The sequence below is a fragment of the Salvia hispanica genome, chromosome 1 (genome assembly GCF_023119035.1).
Source record: "Salvia hispanica cultivar TCC Black 2014 chromosome 1, UniMelb_Shisp_WGS_1.0, whole genome shotgun sequence".
Lineage (NCBI taxonomy): Eukaryota > Viridiplantae > Streptophyta > Magnoliopsida > Lamiales > Lamiaceae > Salvia > Salvia hispanica.
The window spans coordinates 18,288,556-18,311,496 of NC_062965.1; the positions used below are offsets into that span (position 1 = coordinate 18,288,556).

General features: G+C 35.8%; 3 protein-coding genes across 4 annotated transcripts; 1 reads left to right on the top strand and 2 right to left on the bottom strand.

Annotated features, from left to right (window-relative positions):
* Positions 1–255: 255 nt before the first annotated feature.
* Positions 256–3,597, bottom strand: LOC125201747 (polyadenylate-binding protein-interacting protein 9-like). Its single transcript, XM_048099986.1, has 10 exons — positions 2,940–3,597; positions 1,915–2,025; positions 1,794–1,838; positions 1,441–1,513; positions 1,233–1,345; positions 1,065–1,124; positions 886–933; positions 728–796; positions 562–623; positions 256–475 (listed from the first exon to the last, which is right to left on the bottom strand). Exons 1-10 carry the CDS (start codon positions 3,213–3,215, stop codon positions 409–411), a joined length of 924 nt encoding a protein of 307 aa, XP_047955943.1. The 5' UTR covers positions 3,216–3,597; the 3' UTR covers positions 256–408.
* Positions 3,598–6,836: 3,239 nt separating this feature from the next.
* LOC125221465 (ethylene receptor 1-like) lies at positions 6,837–10,555 on the bottom strand. Of its 2 annotated transcripts, none has more exons than XM_048123588.1 (7): positions 10,415–10,555; positions 8,795–9,737; positions 8,348–8,716; positions 8,008–8,274; positions 7,806–7,933; positions 7,504–7,701; positions 6,837–7,243 (listed from the first exon to the last, which is right to left on the bottom strand). In XM_048123588.1, the coding sequence occupies exons 2-7, from the start codon at positions 9,692–9,694 to the stop codon at positions 7,237–7,239; spliced, it is 1,869 nt and encodes a 622-aa protein (XP_047979545.1). In that variant the 5' UTR covers positions 9,695–9,737; positions 10,415–10,555; the 3' UTR covers positions 6,837–7,236. The 2 variants fall into 2 exon arrangements, with proteins under 2 accessions (XP_047979545.1, XP_047979551.1); XM_048123594.1 differs by lacking the exon at positions 10,415–10,555 and having other exon boundaries at positions 8,795–9,526; positions 9,606–9,738.
* A 9,269-nt stretch (positions 10,556–19,824) lies between these two features.
* LOC125214306 (9-cis-epoxycarotenoid dioxygenase NCED1, chloroplastic-like) lies at positions 19,825–21,972 on the top strand. Its single transcript, XM_048115307.1, has one exon. It carries the CDS (start codon positions 19,918–19,920, stop codon positions 21,640–21,642), a length of 1,725 nt encoding a protein of 574 aa, XP_047971264.1. The 5' UTR covers positions 19,825–19,917; the 3' UTR covers positions 21,643–21,972.
* Positions 21,973–22,941: the final 969 nt, after the last annotated feature.

The following is a 22,941-nucleotide window of genomic DNA, read 5'->3' on the forward strand; positions in this document are numbered from 1 at the left end:
TTTTTCGTAAAATTATGGTTCATTGTATTAAAACCACGATGAATTTAGTTTAATTTATTTAGATATTCGGATAAATTATGGTTTATATAATTAAATCATAAATAACTCACTGACTTTTTTAAAGTATAACTACTTTTTCATATAAAATGATTTATTTTTGGATAAGGAAATAATACGAGAACTATGTTTGGCACTCGTATCAGATTTGATCACCATTTATGAAATATATTTGGAATGAGAAATTGCAAATGCACATAAAATAAAACACAGGCAAATTCTTTTAAGTATGCACAGTTCCATCTCAAAAACATAACAACTACTGTCAAAGAAACTAAATTTGGCATGAAAAAACTTGTGTGTCCCAGCAACACCAGCATTCGGGTTTCCATCTGAAACGGGAAGCTCGAGTTAGTGTGCGTATTCCATCCCGGGGCGAGGAAGACGTGGCCTCACAGGTGTTTTCGAAGGACTAATCCTGCAAAATGTTGTCAAAATTACTATATAAAAAAAGTTGCTAGTTTTCCAAAACCCCGAGTTAGAACAAAGATGACGTATGCATACCTGATCCGCTGGGAACCCAGCATCTCACCACAACAGTCGAGGGCCAGTAGAGCACTCTCGGCCTGCAAATTTTAAAACGATCACGATTCTCAAAGCCTAATTAACGTTACAATAAGATATGGGATGTGGCCATTTGAATCATGTCGATATAGAAAGGAAAACGTACCATTTTGAATTCGACAAAAGCAATTCGCGTAGAGTGCATCTGGTCGCCTAAGAGCCTTAAGCGGGAGACCTACAATTAAGTGAATCTTCTGATAAATAGACGGCATCAAGTGAAAATATATGTAAAACCGCAGCTCGTTTTGGAACTCGTATGCATACCTCGCCACATCTTGCTTCAAAGAAATTCTTGACATCAATTTGAGTAACCTGCTCGGGAAAACATGTATCATGTGAATTTACGAAACATGATTTCACTTTTTGACATCTATTGACATAACCCCACGTGCTATTATTAGTGAAACTAAGAGGCGGTCGAGAAGGAAATGTGGAACGTATACCTTCTTATCAATGTTAGTGCAGTAGACTGTTCGGGCACACATCTCAAGCTCATCTTCCGACTGTTAAATTTTGTGCGAGAGAGTTAGTTATCGATTGAATTCAGTACAAAACAGTTGAAAAATGGTAGTGAGATGTCGAGAGTTAACAGCATGAGAAATGCTTCTTACCTGGGGAAGGAAAGTCGGGTTCACGGGAAGAATGGCCGTTTTAGAAGGCAAGACCTTGACAGTAGAGAAACCCAAAACCGTACCATTGAGAACCAGAGCAGCTCGAGCGGAATCTGTTGGAATCAATCACATGAGCGATAAATAACGTCTACAAGATCAAACAAGCGAATGAAGCTACTCCACAAGAAAATAAAAAAAGAAAGCTTACACTGATCAGAAAATTCTACAAAAGCAAAGCGAAGATTGGAGTGTGGATCACCGCAAACTCGACAATCGGCCACCTGTAAAGCAGATAAGACGAGATATCAAGATCCGTATAACTACACTTGTTCCTGATGGATCGAATAATGGACTTATCCAAGTTTCGAAGCAAAAGTTCCAAATAGTAAATCATGTATATGGCGTTGCGGTGACTTTGATAGAAGTAAAAAATATCAGACATTCTCTATTGTACAGAGACTGAGTTAAAAATGCCTTTGTTGCATAAAAATACGGAGATTCATTGTATGCTTTAGCGAGCACCATAGGTATATTAAAGAACAAACGAGCTGAGAAACGTACCTGTCCAAAGCTGCTGAATAACGCAGCAAGCTGCTCCTCGGAGATCTGAATGAAGGAAAACCATATGAACAAGAGTTTCGAAAATGATGCAATACGAATAAGTTAGTAGATCTTCACTTACATTGTGATCAATGTCTGCGACGTAAACAGTTCGTCTAATACTTTCTTCTCTTTGAGCTTTAAAAGCTCGGCCGTTCATTCTCTTCTTACCCTGGTCGTAGTTATTTCTTCTCTGACAACAGAAAGTAGAACAAAACACCATCAGGAAACACTACATGTACGAGTAGCAATTCGGTGACAGCTGATAAATGGTCTGGATTACTTAAGACATCAGGAAACTATACGATCACTAAATTCTACATAAATCGGGATCAAGAAACATTCCAACGGGAAAGGAGGTTAAAAATTATCAGTGAATCATGATCAAGAAACATATCCAACGGGAAAGGAGGTTCGAATCAACAACAAAATGATGACTATTGGTTCAAAATACATCTTTAGAACTTCATACCAATTGCCAAATTCCCCTCAATAACCGCAAGTGTGTTTCTTGACAGAATTACCGGAAAAAATGGGGTCAAAACAATCATCCACATACAAGATATTAGAACATAAAACACTTCTTCAAGAATGAGAAAAGGCCACCAAATCATTAAAAGCAAAGAATCTCAGCACAAATTCAATCACTCATTCCACAGCCCAAAATTTGGATTTCTCCTTTTCTTTCAGAAATCAAAGAAACAACATAACTGAATTCCAGCAACTACAAAAATTCCACTCAAAATCAACATGAACAAAGACAAGAAACCAATATCACAGTCCACATCAAGAAATAGACCATCAAATTACTGGTAAAAAAATAAGAATTATCAACACAAGATCATCAACAAGATATCAAAACACAAAACACTTCTTCAAGAACGAGAAACAGCCACCAAATTAATACTAAAGGCAAAGAATTCAAGAAGCCAATCACAAATTCAACCACTCTCAATCCACACCTCAAAATGGGATTTTTCCCTTTTTTCCAGAAATTAAAGAAACAACATCACTGAATTCCATCAACAACAAAAATTCCACTCAAAATCAATATGAACAAAGACAAAAAAACAAAATAAACCATCAAAAAGAATCAAATTCATATACCCTTCTGTGATTAGCGAAACCCCCATTCCCAAAATCCATATGCAAATTGTAACCACCATTGTGAATCTGCTGATACGACGAAGGAAAGAACTCCTTCGCCAAGGGATTCAGCTCCAGCTTCTTCAACATATCCACAATCTCCTTCATCTCCAGCTCCGATTTCGAATCCACATTCGGATTCAAACCAGAATCGTTCACGCCATCCGAGCCCTCCGAATTAGAATTCCCAAATTCCTCCACTGAAGAAGGCTCCACAGCAACAGCAGCTAACTCCATTTCCGAAAAGATTGAAGAATCAAAAAGGGGCAGTGAGGAAAGGATTAAAGATCACTCCTTTTTCACTTCTCTCCTCATAAAAACCCAATCTTTATTACTATTTCCCAATTAAAATGTAGGGATCGATCAAAAAGAGCCCCCTTATCTAGAGAGATTCTCTCACAATTGAATGGAGCGGCAATGGGAGGAATGTGATGAGAGAGAGAGATAGAGAGGTGCAATGTTTTTAAAGGGTTTTTTTTTCTGAGGCAAAATTCTTGATCACAAGTGGCAATGGTGGTTTATGGAATGAATCAACAGGTGGCCCTTTGCTTTGGCTTTTTTCTTTTTTGTTATTCTTGTTCGTTAGAGAGAGAGTCGGTGCATGCTAACTGTGAGAGAAGAGAGAGAGAGCGGTGGAATGAAATTAAAAGGGAATTTGGTTTTTGTGAGTGACAGGATATGGCTTTCATCAATCATAACTGACTCCTTTTTATTGGGATTGATAAATTTCATTTCCTTGCAAGCATCTTATAATGATGTTGTAATGAAATGATACATGTGCTCTCCACTTTTATTCGAGTAATTTTTAATTTGAGGTGTGACAAAAATATATAATTGGAGCAGTCGACGTCGTGTCGGTGTCGTCGTTAATCGTTAAGTATAGACAGAGACAATGGTGTGTCTAGCCAATGGCGGAGCTAGTAATTTTGTGGGGGGTCCAAGAAGAAGAAAAATTTTAGCGCTCACTGTTAATAAATATAGGTATTTCTCGATTATTTTGTCATCGAAGTTAGTCGTAGGAAGACCCTTTTATGTTTTGCCTTTTTTTCATCATTTAGAATTAAAAGATCTTAAAAATAAAGGAATGTTTTCAGATATTTAATGCAAAAGAAATAAATGCATATCAAGAAAATGTAATAAATCGAAAATAATTGATATAAGAATTTTGTGATGACCTTAAAAAAAATTACCTACTAATAAAATTAAGTTTTTCATAAGTAAACCAATTGTTTAAGTGTACATATAAATTTTTTTGATAAAACTATTACTTATATTACAATGCTAATATAAAAAGTAGTTTTAAAATTTATATTACAATATTTACAAGTTATTGAACAAATAACATCATTTCAAAATACTCTTTAAAAGTCATGAACTAAACACGTCTCTAAAAAATGAATTGACAGATAGAGTTATTGAATAAATATATCACATCTCTAAAATATAATTTGACCAAAAAAATAGAATATAGCATAAGATAAAAATAATATTTCATGATCAGGTAAATATTGTAATTTATTTGACAAGAAATGGCTTACTAAATATTTAAAAAGGAAAGGCGTGGCTAAGATTCGAAGTCAGTACCTTCCACAACTAAGAACTGAAGCCAATGGACTTGTCAACTGCACTACCAAGTGATTCGATTAATGCTTCTAAATACATATAATATAGTAAAAGTAGAATGGCTGGGGGGCCCAAAGGCCCCCACGCCCCAGCGTAGCTCCGCCCATGTGTCTAGCAGTAGTGCGAATGTCGGCTCTTAATGGACTTTCGATTAATATATTATCAAGTATCGTCATACGAGACTATCACTAAAGAAATTTATTTTGGTACGAGGAGAATGTCTATATTGAAAATTATCGACCATCCTTGTATATTTTGGTGCGGGGATATTAGATGATGTCATGTCATGTCATGTCGTCATTGATTATATCTCGATAGACAGTGGTGTATCTAGCAGTAGTGGGAGTGCCGGCTCTTCTGTCTATTGTTCTCATCTCTTTTCATTCTTTGTTGAATTACTTTCGTTTCGTTCCTTCTACTAGTGAATAGGTCGTGAAAGTGAGGATAAATGAGCCAGGAGATTTGAAAGTATGGATAAATGGATATTGGATAATGGGCTATGGAAGTATGATGAGAGGGTAAGATCTTTTGAGATGTAGACATGCGCAACTAGCTTGGAGAAATATTGCTTCTATCATATGCTCAATTTCAAGGTTGGTTTATCTTTCAAGTAGACTACTTAACACCAAGGAAATGTATTTTACAAGATAGGCATAACATGAATCCAAGACGTGAGTGCACAATTTTACATATAGTGATTCATAATTATATGATACCATAAAAAATATTTCAAATATAATTGTACTTATTATTCTCACATAGATATGTAATTGTGTACAATATAGGTATCAATAGTACTACGGAGTACTAATAACTACAAATTGACGTGTACTCACGCGATAACGTTTTTGCGCTGACATAGATCCGTTACTATTAATAGTACTACGAAGTACTAATAAATACAAATCGATGTGTACTCACACGATAACGTTTTGGCACTGACGTAGATTTGTTATTGTCAAAAATTTCATAGAATTATCGACACATTCTCGTTGAAACAGTTATATTGTACGAACACTCTTACATAGTCTTTATGGACTTTTTATTATAATTATCAATTATCATCACAAGAGACTATCTCAAAAAAATTGACTGCCCTTAAATATTTTGGTGCAGTGATTGTTAGACGACGTCATCACATGAGACTATCTCTAACCTAAATTACATTTGATGGTTGAGATCCGAATTAGTAGATGGATTTGTTCTATTATGTTATGAATTTACATATGTGATGAATGTAAATATAGAAAATTTCTAATTTTGTTATAGTCAACAAGTACACACAACATAATTCATCTAGACTCTTTTATTTAGAAGAAATTACCTCATAATAATAATAAACTTTAAACCCCTTCCAAGGAGACTAAATTAAAATTTTATACTCCGTTTGGACACACTTCCAAGTCCTATTCCAATTAGACTAGTTTATAAATTAAAACTATTTTTAACAAGTATTTGTACCATTTTATTTATTTAATTTAGTGATTGCTCAAAGATGTTTACCGCCGTGTATTATACTCCAAGAAAGTCCAACTTTTGACTTAGAAATTTGGTAGGATGTCTGCAAAATTTATTTTTTAAGGTCAAAGAATTAAGATAGTCTAAAGTATTCCACAGTCAAGATAGAAAATTGGTTAAAACTACAAATGACAGAATACTAATAGTAGTATCCAAGTTTAAAGATAGATAATAGTCATATACATGTTGCAAAATTTTGATCAATTTCTGGTGATACATGTAACGGCATTATTTCAAATATTTAATTTTTCTTTTCATTTCTTTTTTCTTTAGATTTTTTTAATATAATTAAAAAAAAAACAATTTCAGTATCACCAAAGATATCATTTTATACATGGATGAAACAATGAAGAGAAACTAAAACCTTATAATGCAATATTCTAATTTATTAATTAATTGAGCTAAAAGCAACTATAATTAAGCTTATAAAATGATGATAAACACTCCTACGTGCACACCCTCATGGGTCTATCGGGCAGGGTCGACCCAGAGCAAACTCGGTCCAAGCACCTGCGAGCCCAAGTCAGCCCCGAACATGCCCCGAATTTGATCCAAAACACATCCCATGACTCAATCTATGATTCAATTAACAAATAACATTGTAATATATAAAAAGTGATTGTTATTATAAATGAAAGTAACAATGATAATGAATGAATTACAGTCATATACTCATATGCACACAGTAACATGGGCACTAAATTGTAGTTCAAAAAATAAAAGCCAAATAGCAATGTACTATAATATATCTCACTAAAATGATCTCTCAAGTCTGAAATTTCAAACTTGCCAAAACAATCATAATCTAATCACTTGATATAAATAAATGCAGGCCTGATTTTCTCAATAGCTAAAACTCCTCAAACCATCAAATTCTAACATAGTATCAAGAAAATAAGATTACACAGAACTGTACAAAATCAAACTGACTCATCTACCTTTGCATCATCAACAAGCAGCTCAATCCTCATCTTCAAAACTCCTTCGAAAGCTTGTGTGACTATCAATCCGCTGCAACCATCGAGAGGCTGCAATTGGCACACGACACATTTCACGTTTCGCCATACGTCAGCACTTCCCCTTTCTACCGTTATCGAGTTTCAAGACAGTATCCATGCTATAAGCTGAAAAAACGCATTAAATGTACATCAAATTGGCGATACAAAAAGATACCCCTCCGTCCCACTCAAAGTAACACTTTTCTTGTTCGGTACGAGATTTTATGCAGTGTTGTTCAGCATGTTAAGTGGAGAGAGAATAAAGTAGAGACAGTAGTGTTTCCTTTTTAGAATATGTCACTTTGAGTGCCATAGATAACTAATAGAAAGAGACGATATTGGTGCTAGAACCAAAAAATCGACAAAAATGCAAAAACGAAACTAACCTATTATCATCCATCACAACAACTTTAACCCCGGAGAAGTTTTGCTTCGCTTGATTCCCAGGGCCTTTGTGCAACAACGGAAGCTTGGACTCATTTAGGCGACCAGGAACTCCGAGTTTAACGATGAAGATCGCAGTGGAACCTCTTCCAAGACCTTCACTCTCCACCCGAATGTGCCCTTCCATGAGATTCACAAACCTGATCACACAACAAACCAATTTCAAACAGCGAATACGATTGAGTTCAATGAGTTAGGTAAAAATCGAATATTGTTGTGGAAGGATTACGATATAAGTTATCACCTCTTACAAATGGCTAGGCCAATTCCACTGCCGCCGGAATTTTTGGTACTAAGCGGTTGGCTCTGCACGAATTTCGTGAATAGCTTAGGGACATCTTGCGGGTTGATTCCTGCACCGGTATCTTTTACCTGAAAAATAGGAACAAACGGTTGTTAAACACTCGGATAATAAATAGAATTAAGTACTTCCATCGGAAACAAACCTCTACGCGCAAATAGAAGTGGTTGTCACTAGGTACAGGGAAAAAGTCCGGGGCTCGAGGATCTCTTAGAGAGTCGGACTTTGCAACGAAAGCAGATACTGAGATGCCTCCCTCTTTTGTGAACTTTACAGCGTTCCCAACGACATTCAGAAGAACTTGCATAAGCCGTTTTTCATCACCAACGGCATGTTCAATCAAATCAGGGGACAAATTCAACGTAACATGTAGATTTTTCACGGAAGCAATAGGTTTTATCAAATTAAGGACCTGCAACACGAAACAGTTACCATGACGAGTTGAACATTTTTCTATACCATCACGAAATGGTGAGTGGTCTTACCTCTCGGAAAAGTGAATGAAGGTTGAAGATTCCTATCTCAAGTTGAAGGCTACCATCTTCAAGCCTCGAGAGATCCAATACGTCGTTGATAAGGGTAGCCAAGAGGTTACTGCTCTTAAGGATCGTTTCAACCATTAGACGTTGCTCAGGCGAGAGCTCAGTTTCAAGTAATAAGGATGAAAGAGCAATTATCGCATGAATAGGAGTTCTCATTTCGTGGTTCATGACAGCCAGGAAATCGTTGCGAGCGCGCACAGCAGTCTCTGCTTCTCTTCTCGCCAGATCCAGGGCAACGTTCTGTTCCATAAGAAGATCCCTTGCCCTCATCGACTCTTCCAAAATTGCAGCGTGGGATAGAGCAACAGCGACCTGATACACGGAGAGACATCATTCATCAAATGATCATAAGCCTACGATATTAAAAGGAAGAGACGAAGCAAACCAAACCTGGTCCGCCACCACTTCAACGAGCTCCAACTCATGTGCGTGCCACTGCCTAGCGCTGTCCGAAGGGAGCATCAAAACCATCAACGCGTATCTTTTAGTAGACAGTTCCGGCCAATCGTGGATCTGGAAATTGGACAGATGAAGGAGCGGAACGCGCACAGCAACCACATCCCCTGGCATGTACTGCCCAGCAGGCCGAAGCCGGGCAACGGGGGAGTTCGGAGAGATTTTCACAGCACGACTAGTATTGAAAACTTGATTGATCACAGGCAGCTGTATTGGCACGGTCAAACCAACCGGATTCTGGTGGCGGAGCGTGTACGAAAGGTGGAGCTCCAGCCCTGTCCGCGTCGGCATCCACAAAGCACACTCTTCCAAACCCAACATCCTCCCGAGCTCAACAAGCGTAGTCTTCAGTATCGTGTGCCTATCAAGAGTGCTTCTGATTTCATGAGTCAGCATCCGAACATGCCTACCGGTCTCTTCCTGCGTACGAATCAATCCCATCTCTCTATCCAGCTCCGCCGCCTTATTCTTCAAAATCAGCTCCCTCGTTTTGACACTCAACAGATCCGGGATGATATGCACTAGCATAAGGGCTGTTGCGCACGACACAGCAGCCGTCAACATCTTGGCAATAGTCATCACAAGTGCCACGGTCCTCGTATGCATGTTAAACGTCCATAAATTTATCAGATGCGTCGCTCCACAAAGAACAATAAAAGCCCCAAACTGCACAAGCACCCATCTATAAGGAAAAACAGCAGATTTCTTGACAAAGTATATCAGCTCCAAAGGGATCGAGAAATACGCCAACGCAATGAAGAAATCCGATATATACTGATACTTCATCAACAGGTCATCCGGTGGCCATGGTGAGTCGAAGCAGTTACAATCCATTTTTCGAAGTTACTGGAATCTTTTCAGTCCTCTCTCAATGCAACTAAAACAGCAAACGGAATGCATAAAAGGATATAAGCTCAATGAAGTCTAAAATCAGTGCTATACTATGAAACGAATACTGATTAATCCAGCTAACGAACTCACAATCACGTCTCTCTACCTACTTTTAGTTTCCATTGCCACATTTAACAAGTAACTTCATCTTCATCTAATCAATCAACTAAATCAATATCTTCATCTTTTGCTGAAAGCTAAACACGAAAACGCTGGAAACGAAGTACGAACAGATATAACCGTTGCCGATAAAATGGTTTAATCCAGCTAACAAACTTATGATCACATCTCTCTACTTACTTTCAGTTGGCTTAAACAAGTAACTTAATTAGGTGAAATTACAGCTCAATCACACCCAATAAATCAACTAAACTAAATCAAAATTCCATCTTTCAAACGCTGGAAAGGAACAGAAACTCATCCAAACCCTCTCCACACATTCGATCATCCCCAATTCAAAATCCGCATTTTCAATTTTACCCCCAATTTAAATTTGCACCATTTTCCACAGCCAATCTCCGATTCTCATCAACCAATACACGAATCACACTCTTAATTTCAGTAATCCGAGATCAATGAACATGTTTCAGATCCAAGCAACGCAACCGATCCAAATTCAGTAAAAACGAAGTAAAAAAGGGATAATCAAAGCAGCACACTCACCGAGCCTGCAATCCGCCTCTGAATCGATCGGAATGAGCTCCGGCGCTTGAGAAGTGAGGGGATGAATGTGGTCAAATGTTAGCAGCATATCTACTTTATTAGCTAAACGCAGCAACAGCATCTTAAGCTTTTCTTTAATGGTTTATTGTTTCAAACTTCTTTTTAGAGAGGGAGAGAGAAAGAAAGCGTCCACGTACCATGGATTTGCCGGGGATGATAACCTCACCGTGCTGTTATGTTTTATCACGTGACTGTCATTTAACGCCGTTGATTATTTTTTTAAGTGGGAGATCGGAACGGTTAGTGATTGACTGTGATGTGACGGTAGCGAGATAAGGTGGGTGTGTCTGAATTATTTGATTTTTACGCCGTTTCCTTTTTGGGTAGTTAGCAGTTTGCAAATAGTTGTATTTAAAAATATAAAAATATATGCTAGAAATATTAGAGAAGTTTGGGTGGTTGTATATAAAAATAGAAAAGTTTGAAATAGTTAATTTCCACTTACTAGATTTTTATTCCACGAGTTGGAGATGGCAAAAAAAAATAGTTGCAGATTTGTTAGGTGACTTTTATTAAACTTTTGAAGATTTTCTTTTATTTATTTATTTATTGTTTTATTCTATCCATGTTTCGAGTTTTGTTATTCTCACTATTAAATTATGATTTTCTTATTTTAACTTTGCTTCATGTTTTAGTTTTATTATTTTCTCAAACTACCGTCAATTTTGACATTACTTATATTATTCTTTCATTCTGTCCGTCCCATTTAAAATGACTAATTTTACAGGGACATTCCACTTTAAGTAAGGCTATTAATGATGAGGCCAAACTATACTACTTATAGATGGTATTCGGCTTATGAGTAAAATTGAGCTTTACTAATCCTTAATCCTAAAACAATAGTATCATGTAGGAATAGTATTGATATATGGGTCTTGGTCTTTTCTTATGGAAAAAATAATTTTGAATAGTCTCTGATCAATTTAATCTTAGAAGAAGTTGATTATAAGTAATCAAATACTGCCATTGTTCTTTTTCTTTCAAAGAGGAAGTGCAAAGCTAATTCTTTTGTGTTCATTTCACTGTATGTTTTTGCCCAGTTGCAAGAGCCCACGCGGCTATACTACGAATCAACCCATTTAAATTGATAGATGTAATAATAATCGAAACATCTTATTGCTTATTGGGACCACTATATGCTATGCCTTATATATATCTATTAAGTTTGAGGTAGGGTTTATGGTTTTCGATACTAGGGATGTAATCAAATGCAAATTTTATATATTGTACAAAATGCAAACTATAATTTGGATCGTCAGAAAATTAAAATATCAACACAATTATGTTGATATTTTCTGTTGATGTTGTTTTGCCATCTGCTGATATTTTCTAACGGTCCAAATTATAATTTAAAGTTTGTATAATGTTTAGAGTTTGCATTTTATCAATGTTCTTCGATACTATATGTAAAATTTTGTTTCTATAGCTAATGCGCAATTATTTAAAATTTTATCTATAAACCAATTCGAAATTAATGATGTTGTATCTATATATATCTCAATGGGCTCAAGTTTTTTAGTGCGTGATTATAGCATAAAATAGGTGCAAATATGGGCTCTGTTAGGCCCACCAGGTTTTTTACACTGGCTTTAGATACTGTAAAGTAGCATAAATCGGGCTTTTATGAGATCCGAAAAAGGGCCCATGTACTAACTACTAGGAGTATATTTTTATAATTCATATTCTAGCCCGAAAAGAATCATATTTATCAAAATTGCAAGATTCGATTTCATTAATCTAATTGAAAAGGTCACTAACATGTGAAAGTTTAAATTCTTTCTATTTTTTTTACATGGAGGATGGAGCACAAATTTCCTTTTTCCACTGAAATGCTAGTATTAAAGTTTTGGGTAACATTAGAGGCCGGCAAGATCCAAAAAATACATAGAAATATTTGGTCATTACTTTTCATTTTAAAAATAGAAACTTTCTCTCCTTATTTTTTTTTCTTTCTTTTCGTATTTTATCCACTTCTTCTCTTATTTTTTATTATTTTACTAATTTTTTACTAAAACTGTATCGTCCAACTATTTTTTTATGGATAGAAGAGTTAGTATTTCGGCTAAAGTGCTCTCAATCTCATATTGCACTAGCTCAGCAATCTTTGGTTGGAGCATTTTTCTATTGGTAGAAAAATGTGTACATAGATAATACTTTAGAGTTTAGAAGAAGAAAAATATTGCTAATTAAACAAGTGACTTGTCACTTTAGTTCTTTTATTATTAATTAAATCCAAGAAAGATTGTAATTTGAAGATGAATGCCATCTTTTGACATGATCGATCGACCTAACAATACATACCATCCCAAATAAAAAATTAAGTTCAAGATTATGAATTTTATTATATTGAACACCTGTGAAGGTTTCTAGATTGCTCGTGGCCAATAATAAATGGGATGAGAGGGAACTTATTTGTACATTAATTAATAATTAGATACTTCATTAATTTAGTAATTAAGAACTAATTAATGCCAACTACCCATCAAACAAGAGAGGAAAATATTCTTGCAGTATCCATCGCCGTCAATTTGTCATGCCAAAGCTTCACCTAACTTCCAATCTTACTTTTAGATATTGTAATAACTAATTTGCTTGTAGATTGTCATATTATAATGGGCTTTATCGTTTTGAAAGAAATTGGGATTTGGTAGTTATAAGTATGGATTTTTTAATTGTAGAAAGAAATTGGGATTTGGTAGTTATAAGTATGGATTTTTTAATTGTAGAAACAAAGGTAGGCCATCATCTTAAATACTCCACTTGTCTGCCATTAAATGTCTCATTTTTTCTTTTTCATATATCCGATAATAAATTACTCATTTCACTTTATTATATTTGGTTAGTGGACTTTACATTTCACTCACATTTTATTATAAAACAAATATATAAAAGTAGGTCTCACATTCTACTAACTATTTTTACCCACTTTACTTTATAAAGTCAAACAATTTTTTAAAACTCGTGTTGGTCAAATATGAGATATTTAATTATGGACGGAGAGAGTACAAAAGTTCAGAGATTGTTTCGCATATGGCAATTTCTTCTTCTTAGTGTGTTGGGATGCTCATTATTTGTGATTGTTGTTTAGAATTTCTCTATTGATTTTGAATTGTAATGAAATCATGGATAATTTCATAAAACGCTTATTTTGATTTTGAATTGTAATGAAATCATTTTTCTTTATAAAATGAGATGGATGGATAATGTCATAAAACGCTTATTTTGTTTAGACGGTGATTTTATTGTTTTTTAATTATTAATTTCACCAATTTTTATTCTGAATATTTCTTTTTTATAAAAAACAAAAATACACACATAGTAAGAAAAATGCATCTTTCTATGCATAGTGTGACCATCTACTTAAGGAGTTAGAGTTAATCATTATTTAAGATATTATTATAACAATCACAAATTAAAAATTTAAAAAAAAAAATCATTGTTTCTCAATGTTTTCAAGGCATTAATAACTCTATATATGAAAATGGCCCCAATAAAACGGTTGAAAGAATTATATTGAAAGATAATGATAAACCAAAATTATGAAAAAAATCATTGCTAAAGTTAATCCTTCTTTGTGTCCCCAACTTTCAATATGTTTGATAAAAATATCTTACTGAATAATTAAAAATATTTAATTACTAATAGTGATTACAATTATTCTCATTAATTGTGAATCAGTCTTCCACTTGTGGTGTGTGTTAGTATTATTCAAAATATTCTTACGTAGATACATATCATATTGCTCAAGTTGGAAACATCCAATATTCCAAGACTTGATGAGATTTCATTGATCAAACCACATGACAATATTTAATTAATCACTTTAGCAAGAATTGATCAGAACAAACAATTAACAACTGACAGATTCAGAAAGTCTCAAAAGATATGGGAATCTAAACCAATAAACACAAAGAAGATCATTGTTATATGATAAGCACAACAATTTTTTGTCAAGTTGTAATTAAGAAATGGGTTTGGCTATATAGAATCAAAATTTTGATCACTTTTTGAGAAATAATTTAAATTAGCAATGATTAGTCATGTGCAATATGTAACATGGACAGCGTGGAATGGGTCTTTAAGGTTCAAGTGGGGCTTCTAATCGACAATCAACTCCAAGAAATCTTGAAGGATTTTCAATTATAATTTTTATATACTACTACTTGTACAATTTAATCAATTAATTTATTTTCTACTAGTCTTCTGCAGTTGTAGGTGATCTATTTTGTGTTTATTCTCATGATTATAAAACAATACATACATGCATGTAAGATTAGTGTCTTAGAAAAAAATTAATGATCAAAATGTATATGAAATTAGTTCAAAGTCTCTTTAATATTCCAGCATATGAATTTTTGTCTCTACTAACTAATTAACTAATCCGAATTAAGAAGTTAAATTAATTGATTTCAAAATTAAATATAGTAATCTCTGTGTGGATTAATTATTACACATCAATGTGAAAGCCCTTATAAAAATATTTTTTTAATTATCTTATCTCATGATGATTGTGATAAGCGATCAAGAATTATCCATTTTAAAACAAACTGATGGTGATCATTATCCTTAATCATCATCCAAACTACACATATTTTTCTTGTTCAAAACAAGATTTTAGTAGACATTTATTCTCATGAAGAAGATCCATTACTATATATCTTGATTTGCTTTTGTTATTTGTTGTAGATTTATGCTCTTCTTTAGGAGCTTAAACTTTTCCTTTTATCTAAAAAATTCTTGTATGGAGTAGAATATTAGAGTATAGATTGAATTACAAAACTAGTATCCAGAAAACTAGTACTCGATATTTACAAAATCACATTTTCAGTCAAAAAGTTCCATAAACCTCATTGCCTCAAATTCAGTCCTGATTTTTACTATTTTTCCTTCAACCCTTGAGGAGGTGTATTTGTCCGTTTAGCTTGATTTGATAGATGTGTGTCAGCGATAGACAGATGTCAGTCCTTTTTGCAGACTCTTTTTTTTTATTCTTAATTTTTTTTTAAATTTATAGATTTGTGTTTAGGAGTGAGTGAGAACACTAAGCTTGTGATTTTTAATATTTATGTACTTCTGTTTATAATTTTGTATATAAAGATAAAAAATCTTTATAGTATTATTAAAACTTTATATATTATCTCAAAATAAGTTAAGTACTCAAATTATCGATCAATTATTTTGGAAAAAAGAAAATTTGGACACCAACCTTGAGTCTAACAATAAATTTTCGTCTAAATAATCACCAACCACGACGATCATGCAAGGACCAATTATAAACAAAATTTGATTGAAATCACCAACAAATCAGTATATAGTTTTATGTTTGAATTAGTAGTCCACCTCAAACTTCCTCCCACGCAAATTATTCAAATTAAATAAATTTAGAAAATTAAAAAATAAACATAATGGAGTTTTGACCCCATGACATAATCCTTGCCCAAAACAACACGTAGCTATCTAGTAGTTTTAATTTCTTATATTTATGAAAGGTAAGATGGGAGGCAGGTGTCACAAAGATCATATCTCTATCAAAATCAACCCTTTATTTTCCAACTAAATACTTTAAATTATTTTTGATAACCTACCAATTAACGATTATCATATTAGCCCTTTTTTCTGTTTATTGCAGTCATCAATGACATGAAGAAAAACACTACTATTGATACAAACTCAATACTATTATAAAAATTAATCTCGTTGGAAAATATATTATATTAGTGAAGATATGGTTGTTAATTTAGGATCTTTGTGATTAGTTATTAAAATAAATTCTTACTAACTAAAGTTAGTCTGTCAAGGAAATCCGTACCTAAATTCTTTTGAAAAATCTGGATCGTTCTTAACGTGTACATTAACTAACTGTCAAATAAATAATTAGTTTTTCACTTCATATGATACACCACAATAGTTTTTAAATTAAAATGATGTGTAGTAGATAAATACAAATAGTTGCATGTTTGACAAAATAGTAAAGTGTTATTATAAAATTTCATAAATATGTTGTGGCTAAAATAAAAGTATTATGTGGGAATTAACTAGACATGAAGCTAATTTATTGGTACTATTAGTATTCAAAAAATAATACTCTACCATATTCTATATCTATACAAATGATTACTACAAAATAAACAACGATAAAGAATAAACCAATAGGTGATGAACTTAGTATCAAAATAATTACGATCATGAATTTGTGCTTTTGGCTATACTTCACAACTTCTACTATTTCCAATCATGAATTGATTAATACAATATATACATGTATAAATAGGGGTGTGTTAGGGTGACACAAGTCTTAAAGTGACAACTTGACAGTAACGTAGCATGCAATCTGCGATACATAGACAAACAACTCGGCATATGGTTCCAAGCAATCTGCGATACGAAATCAGAGCACTATGGTGACACCATAATTAAAATGACAATTTAGGCAAACAATCTGTGATACATACGCAATCAACTCGGCATATGGTTCCAAGCAACTGCGATACGTAATTAGAGATTATCAAGCAATCTACGATACATAAGCAAGCAAGCCTGCCACATGACAGGCTAAAATTAAATCTGCTCATAAATCTAAGGGTCCTCATTGGTGTCATGTTGTTATTTAAATATGGTTGTCATTTATATACACTAAAATATAGAACTTTTTCTCAACGTTTCTCTTTTTCAATCATATTTTGCCCACTTTTTTCTCGTCCTCTCTCGTCCTTTACCAATTACACGTTAACATTGAAACTCGCGTCATTTTGTGTTGAACCGGTCATAGTATAAAAGGCAAACAGTAAGTGGCGGTTGGGTGGGGAAAAACACACAGTGTTGATGCGACATAGATTTCGGTTTAGTGCCACGTGTACTATTCCTCTCCAGTTTTAGAGGATTCAACGCGGCGTTTTCACCACTCACAACTCGGACCTACCTAACCTCCTCCCATTGCCAAAAATCCTTTTCATATAGCTTTACTATATAAACATAATTTAATAATTTTAACTTACTAGTAACGTGGAATTCATTGTCAATTTAGGGCCTTGATTTTTTGGCATCATGTTACTTTAGCTCAAGGGAACTAGTATTGGTTTGGGGTCAATGTTTTGGATTTCATATTTGATTTATTCTAAAATTCAAATTTTACAAGAAGATAAATTTAAATGAAAAAAAAATCAGAAACCTAATTATGAAAATCGGAAATTTTTGTAAGTAAATCCGAACCGAACTTAATAACCAGAAATATTTGAGAAAATCCAAAGATTGATGCACTAAATTGGTTACATCAAGAAATTCAAATTAAATTTTGATCTTGTTCAGTTTGACTGCTCCAATTACGGATATATTTTTGTGTTTTCATGACTTATGTAGTTGCTTCATTCATACTTCAACCTACTCGGACTGTGAAGCTTTAAATCGTTGTAATTATTTGATGCCCCTCGAATCGAACACCTTGAATCTTCTAGTACATGCAACTGCTTTTAATTTAAAATAAATAAATAAATAAAAGAATAAAGCATGAACATAAGAAAGCTATTGGTCTAATTGATAACTAGAGCTAACTAACATAGTCTTTGCTTTCCAATTAAAACCCATAACTAATTATATGTCGCTATCACGATGCTTAATTTTTTGCCACAAAATTATCGTGGATCATGCACTGCATAACCAAATCGTGCATGTTACATACTAAAATATTAATAATATATACGTCAACACGTCAAGCACAGGAATATTTTCATTAGACCACTAATTAAAAATAGATTTTACTCTTACTTCCAGATTTTGCAAGTAAATTATCTATAGTTGTAGGTGGTTATCTTTCTTGTGTGATTTACATATTACTATCATTTTTTCCCTTAGTAGGTTGAGGTAAGAGGACAGAGCCACGTGATAACACATTAATTTTAAAACTATATAAATAAAAACATTTTATTTATATTAGTTAATTATCATGTTTTATTTATTTATCTTTTCTATATATATTTTTGTCTTGATAGAGTTGGTTTTATTAATCAACAACATCATTTAACTCAATGGGGTGACGTCCATGTATAATTTCACGGACATAATTTTAACAAAATAAATTGATCAAACTTCATGATTTTTTAACAATTTATCTTTTGTTAAAAATTCTCTTTCCGTCCACAATCAATAGTCACATAACACTCATTCTTTTTTAGCCCATTCACAAAATTTAGTCCATTTATATATACTACAGTAGGTTTGTGTTAAAATGACAACACCTCTTAAAGTGACTTCGTGACACCACATATCCAGCAATATTATAAACGCTACACAACAATCTATAGATTGTTGTATAGCGTGTTGGATATTGTTGGCCGAGAAAAAATTGTTGTATACAGTGTTGTATATTGTTGGCCGAGATTTTTACACTTGAGCATTTCTTTATTGCCACATGACAAGTTATTATTCGTCCATGTATACAAATAATTGGCTAGGAATGGTGGTATGATATTATTTTAAGAGGTGTTGTCATTTTAACGCACCCCTACTACAGTATTTAGTAAGTTTCTCGTTCTAATAAAATGGGCTCCAATTTCTAATATGAATATTCCAACTCTTTTGCCTCTATATCTCTCCATTATTTTAATAATTTTACATTAAAACTCATGATATTGAATACTCCATCCGTTCCATAGTAGTAGAGTCATTTTGTCATTTTGGTACGTTCCATTGTAGTGAAGTCATTTTTCCTTTTGATAAAAGTCAGCACATTTCTTCTCACTTACTTTACTCTCTTCATCTCTCTATTTTTTTTTCATTTTCTACTTTATTCTTTCTTTACTTAACTCACTGAACGCAATTTTTCTTAATTCACGTGTCGAAAAGGAACGCATTCACTAATATGGAACGGATGTAGGAAGTACTAAGAGCATCCACAATAGATCGGACTAACACTGGACTAGCCAAAAACACCTCTTACCACGTCGCTAGGACTAGCCACTGCACTGTCACATCACTAGAACATCCCACTACACAATAATGAACTAGTACTAGAACTAGGACTGGTACTAAGACATCCCAACAAACAAATTGTACACTATTGACCGTGGATGGATTACACAAGTTAGTAGTAGTGTAGTACTATAACTTTTCTTGTTTTAGGAAGAAGAATTGTAACAAAACTATTCCTCATACAATTCCTTTATAGTGAAGCAACATGGTGGTGTGGAAGTTTGATGAAGACATAGCATGACCTTGCTCCCACTCCCACCAGTCACCACCCTCGCCTTATTATCATGCATCTCTTTTCCTTTGTATCCAACACGTGGACCTCCCTCCCCACATTTCACCATCTATATATACCTTCCCCCCTCCCCCCTCTCTCATCACACCACAATCTCCCTCTTCTCTCTCCTCCACACTCCCTCCCAAACTCAACAACAACAACACACACTACTCTCACACACAAAAACTCATCAAAATAGATATCCATGGCTGCCTCAGCTCCATGCTCAAATTCTTGGATTAGAACTAATCATAACAACAATTTCAACACCACCAAATGCTCCCTCCAAACCCCCACCCTCCGCTTCCCTCACCACTCCGCCACCGCGCCGCCGCCGCCGCAGATAGTGAAGAAAACCGATTCCCAACCAAAGCCACAATGGAATTTAATCCAGACGGCTGCCGCGGCGGCCCTCGACGTGGTGGAGAAGGCGCTGAAGCACCACGAGCTCCAGCAGCCGCTCCCGAAAACGGCCGACCCCGGCGTCCAAATCGCCGGAAATTTCGCTCCGGTGCCGGAGCAGCCGGTGCGCCACCGCCTCCCGGTGGCCGGAAAAATACCGGAGTCTATCAAAGGCGTCTACGTCCGCAACGGCGCGAATCCGCTCTTCGCGCCGGAGGCCGGCCACCACTTCTTCGACGGCGACGGGATGATCCACGCTGTTGAATTCGGCGAGGGAGGGCACGTGAGCTACGCGTGCCGGTTCACCGAAACAGAGAGGCTCACGCAAGAGCGCGCCCTCGGGAGGTCGATTTTCCCGAAGGCCATCGGCGAGCTCCACGGCCACTCCGGCGTGGCGAGGCTCATCCTCTTCTACGCGCGCGGATTGTTCGACCTCGTCGATCACCGCCGCGGATGCGGCACCGCCAACGCCGGCGTCGTCTACTTCAACAACCGCCTCCTCGCGATGTCGGAGGACGATCTCCCTTACCACGTTAGAATCACCGGAAATGGCGATCTGGAAACCGTCGAGCGTTACGATTTTGACGGACAATTGGAATCGGAATCGACGATGATCGCTCATCCGAAAATCGATCCAGTTTCCGGCGAGCTCTTCGCCCTCAGCTACGACGTGATCAAAAAGCCCTATCTGAAATACTTCCGATTCTCCAAAAACGGGGAAAAATCCAAGGATGTTGAAATTCCGGTTTCCGATCCAACGATGATGCACGATTTCGCGATCACGGAGAATTTCGTTGTAATTCCAGATCAGCAGGTGGTGTTCAAGCTATCGGAGATGTTCCGCGGCGGATCTCCGGTGGTGTACGACAAAAGCAAAACGGCGAGATTCGGCGTGTTGAGCAAGTATGCTGAGGAAGCTTCTAGAATGAAGTGGATCGAGGTGCCTGATTGCTTCTGCTTCCATCTCTGGAACGCGTGGGAGGAACCGGAGACGGAGGAGATCGTCGTGATCGGATCGTGTATGACTCCGCCGGATTCGATCTTCAACGAATGCGACGAAGGATTGAAGAGCGTCCTCTCCGAGATCCGCCTCAATTTAAAAACAGGAAAATCGACGCGCCGCCCGATCCTCTCCGGCGACGATCAGGTCAATCTGGAGGCCGGAATGGTCAATCGGAACAAACTCGGCCGGAAAACGAATTACGCGTACCTCGCCATCGCAGAGCCGTGGCCGAAGGTCTCCGGCTTCGCGAAGGTCGACCTCGTCACCGGAGAAACCAAAAAATTCCTCTACGGCGAGAACAAATACGGCGGCGAGCCGCTCTTCCTACCTCGAGATCCGACCGCGGCGGAGGACGACGGATACATCCTCGCCTTCGCGCACGACGAGGCGGCGTGGAAATCGGAGCTCCAAATCGTCAACGCCGCGACGATGGAGCTCGAAGCGACGGTGCAGCTCCCCTCGAGAGTTCCATACGGCTTCCACGGCACGTTCGTCGGGGCGGAGGAGCTCGCCGGACAGGCGTGATCGGAGATCGGCGGCGGAGGAGAGACGCCTGAGGGATTGTTAGGGATACATCCCCGGAGTTTCGCCGCCGGCTGATTTTGGCGCCTTTTTTTTTTTGAAAAAGGGTTTTAGGGATTTCAGTATTTATTATAGTGTGAGGGGTTTTAAGAGGAAACTGTTTGTAGCTTTGGTGTAGATAGAAAATGGAAGCTCAGCGGTTTCTTCACTTCATTCTTTCACACATAGTGTGGGATTTGATACATATTTAACTTAGGAATAAAATCAAATACTTTGTATACTTCAATTTTTATGAATGTGAGTATATATAAATCCTCTGTTTTTTCTATGTTACCCCTCTGTTTTTTTTCCTTCAATACAACGAGCAATGAATTTGCCTATGGTATGTTAATGAGACATAGTTCAACTAGCAAAATTGAGACATAGTAAGGGTTTTTCGTAATTCTACCTAGCTAAGCATGTTTGAAAGCACGAGAAAACGTTATTCTGCAAATATTATTACCACTTCTTGAAAGGAAGCAACGCTCAAAATCATTAATTGTGGTGAGCCTCGAGTACATGGACCAAACACTAAAACAAATACAACCCAATGACACTTAAACAAAACACACGACAATAAACAAAACTACAGTACAACCAAGACTACCTACACAATAAAATGTGCCTAAAACAAAGGAAAACACTAGGAAAACGGACAACAAAAAACACTGCAATCGCTGAAAATGGGAGCAAGACAACGACAAACAAGCATGGGCGGACACAAAGTGAAGAAGGGTGAGGGGCTTAAGCCCTCGATGAAATATTTTTTTTTTACTTTTTTTCTATTATTTTCTTAAAAAAATTTAGTCAAGTTTAGTGTAAGTTATAATGTAAAAGCCTCTACATATTATCTAAATTATAAAAAATATACATCAAAATAAAATTTAGAATCTCAGCTCCTATCGATAATTATATTTGCGTCCGCCCCTGCAAACAAGAGTGTAGCGCAAAGAAAGGGAGATGAATCAAGCAATACTACGTCTCATTTAGGAAGAGTTGTATTGCTCGCTCCAATTTCTAGAATCTTTTCAGATCGTCATACACATTTTTTAAAAGAGGTTAATAATGGTTCTTCATCTATCCTTGTGATGTTTCGTTTTCGATATTATTAATCGAAAGAGAAATGTTACATACTTTGGAGATATTGAAAAATCCAGTCCAACTTCAATAGTGGATTAGTCATAGCACTGCATTACTATACTTTTCATATTGATTGATTGCTAGTCAATTGAGCTATAGTTTCCAATGGACGGTTAAATACAA